Source organism: Protomyctophum parallelum, assembly GCF_964188405.1.
Source record: "Protomyctophum parallelum genome assembly, chromosome: 10".
In the NCBI taxonomy this organism is placed as follows: Eukaryota; Metazoa; Chordata; class Actinopteri; order Myctophiformes; family Myctophidae; genus Protomyctophum; species Protomyctophum parallelum.
The window spans coordinates 8,963,377-8,976,836 of NC_139704.1; the positions used below are offsets into that span (position 1 = coordinate 8,963,377).

The 13,460-nt window shown below is 47.7% G+C and overlaps 1 protein-coding gene across 1 annotated transcript in view; it reads right to left on the reverse strand.

Moving 5' to 3' along the window:
- ehbp1 (EH domain binding protein 1) overlaps positions 1 to 13,460 on the reverse strand; it is a 214,098-nt gene that overhangs the window by 92,521 nt on the left and 108,117 nt on the right. Inside the window, exons 11-14 of the mRNA XM_083774315.1 lie at positions 13,073 to 13,121; positions 4,809 to 5,696; positions 2,535 to 2,579; positions 2,123 to 2,275 (exon numbers count right to left, since the gene is read on the reverse strand). Coding sequence (XP_083630441.1) covers positions 2,123 to 2,275; positions 2,535 to 2,579; positions 4,809 to 5,696; positions 13,073 to 13,121 — 1,135 coding nt within the window. The remainder of the gene's footprint in view (positions 1 to 2,122; positions 2,276 to 2,534; positions 2,580 to 4,808; positions 5,697 to 13,072; positions 13,122 to 13,460) is intronic.

Below are 13,460 nucleotides of genomic sequence, written 5' to 3' on the forward strand. Positions count from 1 at the left end.
CACACACACACACACACACACACTAACTACCATGCGTTAACATACACACACACTAAGAAACATGCACAGTGCACACAGACACAAATGTACACACCCGCACACCCACACCCACACACACACACACACACACACACACACACACACACACACACACACACACGTTAATCAAAACAAGACATCAAGTAATCTAATCTGAATCACTAACAATTATCAGTGCGTTGGCCCTCCGGGCTGAGAGGATTCCTTTGATCAATGTTTTCTATTAAAAAGCCAAAACAATTCAATATCCAGCCCCGCCTCCTCAGCATCCCTGCACTAATGCATGCTGGGGCTTATTAGACAACTGTCCTTGGAAATAAGTACAGAAAAAAAGAGAAAGAGAGACAGAAGAAATAGTCAGAAAGAGAGAGAGGGAGTGGGATAAAGAAAGCGAGAAAATGGTAGAAAGACGAAAAAGAGGAGGGGTGGTCTAGCTACTTAAGAAGCTAATCTGAGTGAAGTCAGCCATCTTGCTACGTGACAAAAAAGGACCCAAAGGGGACTTTTTTTCCCTCCCCATCGCCAAGGAATATATATCGCCATGGCGAGCGCTTTGAAAACTCTTTTAATTTGCGTTCTCCTTGTGAAGACTTTTAAATGGCAACAGTCCTTGGAAGGTCCTCATTTACTTCTCTTAGATTACGCCGAAATGGTTATTCCCAAGGCCTGCCCATGCCCACATCATGCACAAAAAAAATACACACACACACACACACACACACACACACACACACACACAGGCCTGCCCATGCACACATCACGCACAAAAAGACACCCAACACACACAGACCTGGACCAACACTCATCGAACTCCAAACACACATAATGTGCACGCACACATTGGACGTTGGAAGTATGCACACCCATGCAGTTCAACATACACACACATATGTAAATGTGTATGCACACACACACACACACACACACACACACACACACACACGATTTAAAAAAGCCATTTAATTCAAGGGCATCCCACCCTTTTTAGGATTCCAGAGGAGAACTGCGTGCGCACAGCCTGCCGCCTTTTAGATATTTCATTACTAAAAGGTATTCATTTCATTTCCCTGTGAAAATCCCTTGTCCGCACAAGTCGTCCAAGACACCACAGTCATTTCACCTCCCCCTCGTTATGAAAACATCACTGGGGATTTGACCACAGCACTTTTTCTTCCCCCCCCCCTTTCGCTCAGAGGAAGCTGCGTGGCGTCAATGTCCTCCACAGCATTACTGAGGTCAGTGGAGCGTGCTTGTGTCAGCCTCCTGTCACCGTCTAGCGGCTCTGGTTTGCACCATGCAGCCACTCTGTTCCTGGACGGGTCAGGGGATGAAAGGTGTGTATGTATGGGCTGGTGTCTAACGTTTTGGATAATACTTATTATACAACTGTACGGGAATGAGAGTAGTGTCCAATTTGGTCAGGCCTTGGTAGAAACAGATGAGCAAAGAGGGAGCCAATGTGTGTGTGTGTGTGTGTGTGTGTGTGTGTGTGTGTGTGTGTGTGTGTGTTTGTGTGTGCATGCGTGCGTGCGTGCGTGCGTGCATGCGTGCGGGCGAGAGAGAATAACTGAAGGAGAGGAAGGGAGTATTTTAGGAGTCTGGAATGAGAATGTCCCTTTCCACTCGACCAACCACTGACACCTTCGGGTCCACTTATTTGGTTGTCCCAAAGAGTGCCTGAGCAGAAGTTAACAAGGAAAGTTCTCTTTTTTGAGTAGTTATACCTTTGTACAAATGACTATGGAAGAGCAGACATTTTGAACAGGTTACTGCAGCATGTCGCTGTGTGTAGTATTTTTGAGACAGGTGGAGGTGGAAAGCTGAAAGTATTGAACTATACTGTATGAAAGAGAATGTTTGTGTGCAGCAGGTACACAGCAGTGTATTATTGCATACTTAAGCATGAATTACACTGATTTGCAACACGCTGGTGTCACACGTCAGTGTCGCGTGTCGAAAATAGACATTCTACAAGCTACACCACATCACTGCATTGTGTTGTGAGCTTGCGGTTTGGCTATTTCGTATATCACATATTAACCAAGCATTACGGAGCAACACACATACACATTTTAGGACTCACGTCAGTGATGTTAGCAGGTCTTGCTGGTGGGGTGAGCAGTGTGGAGTTGGCAGCTAGGTTCTTGTTCCCGGCCTTCATGGCTGCATCTCGTCTTGCCTGTTCCAGTAGGAGTCGGGCTCTCTCCTTCAGCTCCTCCTGGCGAGACTGCACCTTCTGGGGGAGGGAGAGAAGAGCGGATAGAGCTGGGCATGATTTTTATTGTACGTTCATGGTCTGATTTATGACAGGTAATGGCCTGAGACTTCAGTTCACTCTCAGTTAAGAAAAACCTAAACAATTGATGGTGAGTCCTTTGACCAAGCAGATAATGTCCTGGTTATCACCCCTTGGTGATAACTCTTGTGGTGAGAACTCTTGTGGCTCTACAATAATATAAATTGATGAAGTTAACGTAGAAGCTAGTTTGACATACCTTTTCCGCTGGCGGACTTGATAATGGGGGCGGCTTCGTCTCCTGCTACAACAAAAAGCGAGACAAAGAGATTGAGGGCTGTAAACTGAGCAAATATAATAAATAAATAAAACACAGGTGTTCAGATAGAATTTTACTAAATGGTTTGAGATTTTATCAATAGCATGGAGCGGTTACTATAATTACAAAAATATGAGGGCGCACGCACACACACACACACACACACACACACACACAAAGAGAGATCGGTCCTGTATACTAAGAAGGCAGTGGTATCAGGGGATTAAGTACACCTAGTGGTCCCTAATGTAGAAGCAGGGCATATCCCCTGTGATATATCAGCCCTGGCCTGTTGCATTATGGGGGAGCCAGTTACCATGCTGGGCCCACACCCCTGACTGGCTCCAGTGGTGAGGAGAGGATGACAGCGAGGAGGAGATAGCAACACTCACTCACTCGCAGTAGCGCATGCACACACAGATGTGTGTGCACCTGTGTGTACCAGCGCACACACACACACACACACACACACACAGAGACACATCCACATACTGTACACACAGGCGCAGGCTACATTCACACAGACACACACACGCACGCACGCCTAGCTTAGCATCCTATCTGCAAGCCTATCAGAGTTAATCCTGGCTGTATTATAAGGGGCACAAACAGGGAAAACGGAGGCTCTGAGCTTACATTTGGCTTAGAGGGCTGGATTTCCCAAACACAGGCCTTTACAACATTACAGAACTATTTATCCCCTCCGACAACCTCCATCTGGCCCAGGCTGCTTGCTTCGGCAAGGCTACGCGGTACACACGCCGCTAACTAGATAACGGCCCATGAAAATGGGGTGTCATGAATGGCGCGACCCCTCTGCGACCTTTCAGCTGGTAAACAGGAAGCAGGGAAAATCTCAGGGTGAACTAATTCTAGCAGGTGTGCGTTTAAAGGCTGGCCTCCCCGCACGCACGCCCATCCGTGCATTGGTGTGCGTGTGACGCGCGCACGTGCGTGTGTTTGTGTCTGTGTGCGTTAAGACGCACGTGAGCGTGCACATTAAAGGCACGAGCCATGTGTGAGCGTCTGAGGAGGACTAGATGAGGTGCGCTCCTGTAAAAGCGTCTCCACGGTTGAGTGGTCGCAGCAGCAAACTGCCATCAGGGGAAGGATGAAAAATATAATGAAAAATATAATGAAATGTCAAAGCAAGGGGGTTGCTGGGAGCCTTCCACGCTCGCTAACGTGTTAAAAGGGCCCCGGCCAAGACGCATATCTGGAAAGCCTGGAGACGACAACATCTATAAACGCAGAGAACAGGCAGAGGAAGAGTTAGCCAGAGAGAGAGAGAGAGACACACAGAGACAGAGAAAGAAAGACAGGAAGGGAGAGAGACAATTCTGGTAACGGTCATCTGGGAAATGGCACAGGCGAGGTTGGGATTTAAAAGGAAGCTTAGCGGGAACGCTGCCGCCGCTGAGCGAACGTGCGTCTGAACGTTTGCGTCTTACAGGTGATGAGGCTGTGGAAGTTTCAATCAAAGCCATGTGTGCCGGGATAAGAGACACGGGGTGATTGGTTCAGAGGGACGTGTCAGAATCTAAATGAGCGCATTTAATATGAAGACTCTGCCTATAGCCACGCAGGCAGACCCAAAGGTTGTCTAAGGTACTCGTTTGATAACTATGTAGTATACTGTAGTGCAGCTGTGCCTTCAAATGTGGCACAGTGTATTGTAGCGTCGTATTGTGTTGGGCAGCGATTCCAAATCTGAGGGTATTGCAAGTGGGCCCCCAAATAATTTGATACTATGATACTATGACATAAATATTTAAAACTAAAAACTAAGGAAAAAATGTGGCTATAATATTCAAATCTGTCTTCCCTGTGTATTTTTGAGTGGTGCAACCACTCAAAAATACTATAGACAGCTATGCGTGTGGCTGTGTGTGGCTGTGTCCCTGGGTCTGTCCCCGTGTCCGAGCACAAAAATAGCATTATAGCGTTTGTTCACCACCAAGTGTCACTGTTGCACAGCCTAACACAGAGACAGTACAGTACAGTACAGTACAGTACAGTACAGTACAGTACAGTACAGTACAGTACAGTACAGTACAGTACTCCTAATCCTAGTATAATCATAGTACCTGATGATCACTGCACTCATGCTCAACATGCTCTGAAAATGCACATCTAAAAACGTAAGTGGCTGCCGTGTTCATCATGTGGTCAGTGGTCAACATGTCACATGTGTGTGTGTGTGTGTGTGTGTACCTGTGTGTCTGTGTGGTTGACTGGTGGAGAGCTGGCGTTGGAGGCGGGCTCTGGCTCAGAATGCCGCAGACTGGCCCTCTTCTTCTTAATGAGGTCAGCGTCTCTGTTGTAGGAGGAGCCCAGCTTCTGGTGGGGAGAGGAGGAAGAGGAGGTAGGAGAGGAGGAAGAGGAGGTAGGAGAGGAAGCTCCTCTCCTGGTGGAGGAACCCAAGTCTGTGCCGCCTCCCGACGCCTCCCCGTCTCCCCTCTTGTCCTCCCCCGCCTGCCACCGTCTCTGCTTCTCCGACTCCCTCTCCGCCCTCTGTGGCAACTCGCTCAGGTCCAGCGTGTCGGCCTTGGGCAGCTGCCTCCGGTCTGCTGAGGCAGGGAGCGTGGCCTGAGACCTGGGGGCAGGCCTAGGGGTGGAGTCAGTCACAGGGAGCCCCGCCCACGGTTTCGGAGTGGGCGACACGGAGGACGGCGGAGAGTAAACGGACGCGCCGCCCGCTGCCGGCGGACTCGACCTTCCACTTGGCGCGGCCTTCCTCTCGGCCGCTACCGTCCCCGTTTCGTCCTCGCCCTCCCCGTCGTCCCGAGCGCCGTTGGCTTCGCCGGCCGCCGGGCACTCGAGCTCCGACCCGGCGCCTTTGTGCTGCACGTCATTGAGCTCGGCGTAGAACTTGTCCTGGTCGATGGAGGCGTTGGTGTCCGTCTCAAAGTCTCCCACCTTGTATGTGCTGCGGCTGCTGTTGGCCTCGATCTGCACCACGTTGAGCTCCTCGCCGGAGAAGTGCGCCCTGATCTGGTACAGGTAGGTCATCACCGTCAGCTTGTCGGGGATGGCCAGAAGAACCATGTCCGATGGCTCTAGCAGACGGGAGATGCCCAGGTTGGCGAAGACATCGTAGGCCTGGAGGGAGGCAGAGGGAAAATACATAGATATTTAAATCCTTAATGCACATAGTATTGATATTAATCAGAACAGAACTGTCTTCATTAAAACATATGCATAACTACAGACAGTAAAATACAGAAATACAGTTAATACACACACTAAATTAAATAAACAGCAATGTACAAGACCTGTAGAATCACTTGTAGATTATTCATCAAACAGAGCTCCACAAAAGATTCTTCTGTATCCAGTAAGTTGTTGCCTATTCAAGAGAGGGAATCAGCATCAAACTGCCCCCATTTCGTATTTTCCATCTCGTCAATCAGCCCAGGCAGGGACAATCGCAATAAAACAGTTGATTGGCCAAGAGAGGTGTGCGACAGGGATGGTGCAAGTGTTCACATAATGAAAGCACTGTCGGATGACTGTTAAGTCAACACCAATTGTTTAGTTTTTTTTGCCAAAAATAGTCAATCTACAAGTTCACCAAGTAGCACATTGTAGCTAAGTAACACATTGTAGCTACGTAAGTAACGCATGTGCATAGCCAGGCATGCATGTGCACATGGCCACACATGTGCAGTAATGGCGAAAACTGCGGTCATAGGCCCTCATTTATCAATCGAGTGTAAAATCTGCCACAAATTCGAGTGCAGGTTTCGTAGTACACCCACGTCTCCACAGCATTTATAAAGTGATCGCAAACAGCTGATCCTTCCTTAATTTCGTTCTCACGTTAATAAATGTCACGGCTGAATTTGATCTGGCACGCCCTAAGAAATCAAGCCTCGCCCTCGTTTTTGCGACCTGAACCACTGCTATACGATCTGGAAACCATGGTTACCGTGCCTTTCTGCCCGCCTCACCCCCCTCTCTCATACACACACACACACACACACACAGACGCACACAAGCTGCACGCACACGCAACTTGCAAGCCCAACTAACTGGTGTGTTGTTAAATAAATAAACAACGAACACCTGCATGAATTAAATAAAGTTGTAGGCCTACCCTGTCTGTTCCCTCTCACCTCGCTTGCCTTGCTGTCATGTCCACGCACGCACGCACCTACATGACACATTAAATAAAGCTGTCCGTTTCTCCTCTCGCTTCGTTTCCCTTGCTGCCCGCCTCACCCCCCGCACACATATCGCAATTTTTCACTGTGTGTTGTTAGTTGTATATTAATTCATTAAAGTATTTTTAATTTAATATACAACAAGATATATTAGTGAACGAAAACCTGAACCTGTGAACCATAATTAAATAACAAATAGGCACACACACGCTGCTGTTTTGCAGGTGCTCCTCCTGTCCAGTGTGTCTGTCTGTCTGTCTCTCTCTATCACAGTGGTCCGTCCGTGACCAACTGACCATGCACGTTCCGACGTTCGACAGTCTATTTAGATTGCCTCGCAGACGTTAGTCACTGCAGTGGCCGCCGGCCGGGCTGTCAACTGTCATATGAATGTGCAGCAAAAACCGTATATAGCCTCATGTGGCTGGTGGTTGCTTGGCTGGGTAATATACCTATATATCTCCGATGCAGTTCCCACTTGCGCTGGGAGCCTGGCACGGTACATTTGGCATTGAGCGACGCGTCGGGTTTATTATATTGCACATACCGTAAGAAAGACATCGGCCTTCATGCTGTAGATTAGGCTACAGTAGGCTATACCACGTTGGGACTGCTGCACTATACGCTCCAACGTCCCGTCATGGAAATATTTCAGCACAGACAGCCCAAATCCTCGCATGTATGCGCTCATGCAAAACACTGTTTAAATGGCTTAAGCATCTCTTGCAACATTGTTTTTAATTGCGCGATTTTATCTCCTACTAATTTCATATGACATGTATTCCTTAACATTTTTATTTATTTATTTTTTACATGTAGCCCATATACATTATACATACCTTTTATATAAACATTTTAGGAGTGAATACATATATGTTTAGATGCCTGTGACAGCCTCTCAGCAGTTCAGACAAGGCTGCTCCGCTTGTGTAAAACAGAAAAACAGCGTACGCCAGCTGAAGAGTAGACGTGACTATTTGTCCTACTCAAGTTCAATTTCAAGCTTTGCCGGAAATGTTAAATGCCGAAAATGTCGGTAATTTCGGCGTGCGCCCATATTTTGGCGTACGCACGGTTGATAAATGAGGGCCATAGAGTTAAACAGAGCTTCCAAAAACGCTAACAAACAGCATACAATTTGGGAAAGGAAAAAGGGCATAAGCTAATGGTGTATGTTGTCAATAGTATTGCTTCTTTTTTCTTTTTCTCTATTTTTCCTCTTGTGGTATTTGGTTTTAGTTTAATTTACATTCAGCGAAGTCTGCCTGAAGAAGGTTAGTAGACCGAAAGCTTGCTAAATAAATACATTGATTGTGCGCAGATCTGAGTGTGCGGAGCTTCCCTTTATTTTTCTCATTAACCCTTTGTGACTCCAGCACCTCACTTAGGTTTTTTCAGCGGTGGTTCTTTTTACATTTAGCAAAGTAAATTTAAATAAAATAAATTGAATGTTATATGATATGAGAGAAGTACAGGCGCATTGGGGTGTATCGTGTGTGTGTGTGTGTGAGAGACGTATGTGTGTGTTGCGACACCGTTGCCATGGTGGCTGGCTGACAGGTCATGTCAGGGATGGTTGTCTCCGATAAGAGACGCAGATACCCCAAGACAGAGCGCTTAATCCCGAAGCACGTGTCTGTGTGTGAGCACGCGCACGTGTGCGTGCGTTTGTGTCGTTTATCACCCCCTGCATCAACCTGCCCATGCTCTCCGTCACGCGTGTAATTGGCCTGATTAGAGTTTGATGAGAAAATACAGGTGTGATTATCAACAGACACACAAAACCCAATCCCTCCATCACCTGATAGATGGAGGGATGGAGAGAGAGAGAGAAGGGATGAAAACCATTATCGCAGCCAATGACAGGTAAATAAATAGATTAACACACACACACACACACACACACACAGCTTTCTTTCCATCCCAGTTGCACTCATCCATTCATCCATCCATCCAGCTCTCCAGGTATCACAGCTTGTATCTGGGTTGCTTGATAGCGTTGATGTGATTCAGACCTGTTGTCGCTGTGTTTGTTTCATTGGCTTCACACGTCTCCCTAGTCTATCAATTTAACTTTCTCTCTCTCCTCTCTCTCTCTCTCTCTCTATCTCCATCTTTTTTAATTTGATTTAGAGGTGGAGCCAGGGATGTGTATTTCTTGGCAGCACCCTGCTTCTTACTCCTTAAATAAAGTGAACCACATTATCAGGCGTCCCTATTTTGGTCATGTAAGGAAAGGCCCATTTTTCAACATTTTCTAACATACCAGAAATAGCAGATCTAAACCTTTGTGGCACATTGGGAGCTCGACGATTATAGCATACTAGTAGTATAGTAGTATAGTATACTACTGACTGGCCAGGGAGCAGCTCCACTGGGGTGGGTTCTCAAGTGCAATATGGACAGGTGACACCAATAATACTGCTAATTACGGTTGTGTTCCTTTTTTTCAAAAAGATTTGGGTACTGCTATTGTACATGTTGGCTCCATCTACATTAAAGCAATAAGCCACAGGATGTGTTTGATTATTTACATTACATTATTTTACTTTTTTTATAAAGCTCTCAATGGTCTTGCACTTGCACCTTCCTATATATGATGACAACTGGTCTTCTATTCTAGTGCTGACCTCCAATCAGAATCAAGGACTGGAACTATACATTTAGAATTAAACCTGTTTCGATCGCGGTTATTCCTAGCTGATGTTGTGTTGAAGAGTTCTTGAGCAGGACTCTGAACCCCTACCTGCTCCCGGTGAGCAGGACTCTGAACCCCTACCTGCTCCCGGTGAGCAGGACACTGAACCCCTACCTGCTCCCGGTGAGCAGGACACTGAACCCCTACCTGCTCCCGGTGAGCAGGACACTGAACCCCTACCTGCTCCCGGTGAGCAGGACACTGAACCCCTACCTGCTCCCGGTGAGCAGGACTCTGAACCCCTACCTGCTCCCGGTGAGCAGGACACTGAACCCTTACCTGCTCCCGGTGAGCAGGACACTGAACCCCTACCTGCTCCCGGTGAGCAGGACTCTGAACCCCTACCTGCTCCCGGTGAGCAGGACTCTGAACCCCTACCTGCTCCCGGTGAGCAGGACTCTGAACCCCTACCTGCTCCCGGTGAGCAGGACACTGAACCCCTACCTGCTCCCGGTGAGCAGGACACTGAACCCCTACCTGCTCCCGGTGAGCAGGACACTGAACCCCTACCTGCTCCCGGTGAGCAGGTGTCTTGCATGGTTTCCTCTGCCATTGGTGTGGTAATGCATGTGTGAATTGAGCTGAGTGAAGGTGTACATTTGTACTGGATGAGGTGTGTGCAAGGCTAAGCACAGTAAATTAAAGTGTTAATTAAACTGAGAGTTTAAAATAGTGTACACATTCTCAGGGATGAATTATAATTGAGGATTTTACTGTATGGCAGAGAGCAAAAGTGTATGCGTGCTGAGAAAGAAAGACGTGTGCCTGTGTGTGTGTGTGTGTGTGTGTGTGTAAGAGAGAGTGTGCATCTGCGCCGGACACAGGAACAGAAGAAAAGAGATGAAAATAAGAGGAGCAGAAGAAAGGGGAACGTCCCCCCCCTTACTTCTCAGTGTCGCAGAGTGAAAGGAAGGGAAAAAGGAGAAGTAGAAATGAGAAGGAGAGAGAGAGGGAGAGGTTGAGAGGGAGTGATTGGGTTTCTAACACGTATTCACAGGAGCAAAGTGTGTTCCCATTGTTCCCCTCTCGCCCCGAGTATGTTCTGAATGAACACGACAAGCTCCACGCTCAATAGAGAAAATAATGAAAGAATGAATGATAGAGAGTGGAGAGTGTGGGGAGAGAGTGAGGGCTGAGCGAAGGAGGGGAGGGAGGAAGGATCGTGCAGCAGGTTTTGTTTAGGGGTCAAAGTTGGTCACCATGCATGCTACAGTCTTTTTTACCCAGGAACAGCTCTTTCCTTTGCATAGGCTTTATTTACAGTTTGTCGTGTGTGCTGTCACGTGCTGTAACACGTCGCATGATGCAAGCTCGCGACATGCGCTGTGAGCTTGTAGAATGGCTTTTTTTGGCATGCGCCACCGACGTGCAACAAAGTATAAATGTAACTTCATACCTTAAAGGCCTATTCATACTCCAGTTTTAGGTGATACGGTGACCACTGAAAACTAAAACATGACGTCACGCGGCGGTGGTAAGCGCTCAAACAAATCTGTCTATTTTTACTAACCACCGTTTCGGTGGTCACCTTATAACCTAAAACTGGAGTATGTATGTAGGTGTACTAAAAAGTAATAGGCCTTAAGAGTCCACACAGTACATTTACGCAGGGTCTTTTTTTAAACGTTTGGCGGAATGGGTTTCACATTTGACACTGTCGATTTTACACTCAATTCAGTTTTCTCAACAGAAAGAGGAGGCTTGCTCTAAAAATGCCAGATTCACCATTTGAGGAGATCAACACATTAGAGCGCTCACATGAAATAACAAATACCTGAGTTCCTTGACTGACCAAATGAAACACTCGTAGAGATGCTGATTTAACATCACATATATATAACGCATATGCTGCTGGGCTTACTGAAACGAACTTCCTCTCTTCCCCTTTAACTATTAACAAGAGCTTTAGACTCGGATTGCATGTCACCCTTCCGTGCTCTGGGCCCCTGTAACCCCTTCCCCCCTCTGTGACTGACAGGCATCCATCAGTGTCAGTCATCACCAAAACCACTCTCCCCACCTCCTCCTCCTCCCAGAGCTGGTGCTGGCGGCGATTTCGCCTGGCGCTGTGCTATCAGATAGCATGGGAAATGACTTCTTCCTGGCCTCATTACACAAACATCACGCTGACAAAATAGGCACATGCACACTCACACAGTCCAAACAAACAACCTCTTACGGGCAACTCAAACTGTCACACATGTATGTATGCACGCAGCCAGGTATACTGTATAAATGTAAATGCATGTGGCATGCACACTTTCACATTATGTGCGTGTGTGCATGCGCTCATGTGCACACACACGTGCACGCACACACAGATTGATAACAGATCTTTTCAAAGGCTGTGAATCTCTAAATATTCACCTCTCTCTCCCTCCTCCCCCCTCTTTGTATCGATTATCCTTATCTGTCATAATTCACTGGTGTCTGAGCTCGCAGACAGAGAAAGAAAAGGAGATACGGGCGGGGGTGGTGATGGGGGGGGGGGGGACTGCATTTGAATCATCTGGACATGAAAACCAAGGTAACATTCTCCATTATTTTAAATTCATGACACTTGCTCAGATGTCCAATTTTATGGACATTTTAAATCTGAACCCCCCACACTCAGAGCTATATCTGCCTTTCTCTGTGTGTGTGTGTGTGTGTGTGTGTGTGTGCGCGCGCGTGCGTGTGTGTGTCACCGGCGTAGGGTCCATTGGGCCACGCGGGCCGTGGCCCAGTCAGTTTAAAGCTGGCCTAGTCTAACTTCAAAGAGAGGGGTCGAAAAAACAAGAAAAACAACAAAAGATAGCCTACTTTTGCCGTTGAGTAAAATCCAGTGTTAAGGTGACAAGAGTAGGAGTATATATATATTCTCTTCGCTGATCTACAAGCTCACAACGCAGAGCAACGAGACACGCGGCATGAGAGAATAGCAGCAGACTGTGCTCACTATTCCTCAGCTATCACCTTCTGGTGGAATAACATCCGCCCCCCCTTCCCCCGACTGCCTGTATTGCTTCTATCTGACCAACTCCTCTAGGGCTAAAGCTCAGACACCTGGAATGGAGGTGGCTGCTGTTGAGGTGGGGGCGGGGTGCGGGTGGAGGGGGGTGCAGTTAGCTGATATGAAAAAAAAGCCTCTTCTCTCTCTCTCTCTCTCTCTCTCTCCACTGTGGCTATTGTCAACAGGCTGGTGTTCATGCCTAAAAGGGCCAGCGGAGGTTATCGCTGAGGCAGAGTGGATGAGAACAGGAAATCAAGCTGGAGGAAAAGCCTGCGCGCAATATCATTCTGTGTCGGCCCCTGAGGGCCACAAGAGAGGACAGCATGGTGGGGATGTGTGTTTGTGTGTGTGTTTTGTGTGTGTGTGTGTGTGTGTGTGTGTGTGAGTGTGTGTGTGTGTGTGTGTGTGTCTGCGTGCATGCGTGCGTGCGTTAACCTGTCTGGTTGACACGGGGTATGGAAAATCTGACTATGTACCTATGTGGTGTGTGTCTGTCTGTGTGTCTGTCTGTGTGTGTGTGTGTGTGTGTGGGTGGGGGGGGTCAACAGGGTACAATATAAGGAATACATAGAGTAGGACAAGGCTGTGAACTAGAGAGCAGAGGAGAGGAGGAGATTTTTACCTTTTTGTTGTTTTCTTTGATATCCTGAGGATTGAGCGACTTGTAGTCTCTGAGAGGAGAGAGAGAGAGAGACAGAGAGACAGAGGGAGCAGGGAGGAAGGAGAGAGAGAGACAGAGAGGGAGAGACAGGGGAGGGAGAAAGAGACAGAGAGACAGAGAGGGAGCAGGGAGGAAAAGAGACAGAGAGACAGAGAGGGAGCAGGGAGGAAAAGAGACAGAGAGACAGAGGGAGCAGGGAGGAAAGAGACAGAGAGACAGAGGGAGCAGGGAGGAAGAGAGAGACAGAGAGAGAGAGACAGAGAGGGAGCAGGGAGGAAAAGAGACAGAGAGACAGAGGGAGCAGGGAGGAAGAGAGAGACAGAGAGAGAGAGACAGAGAGGGAGCAGGG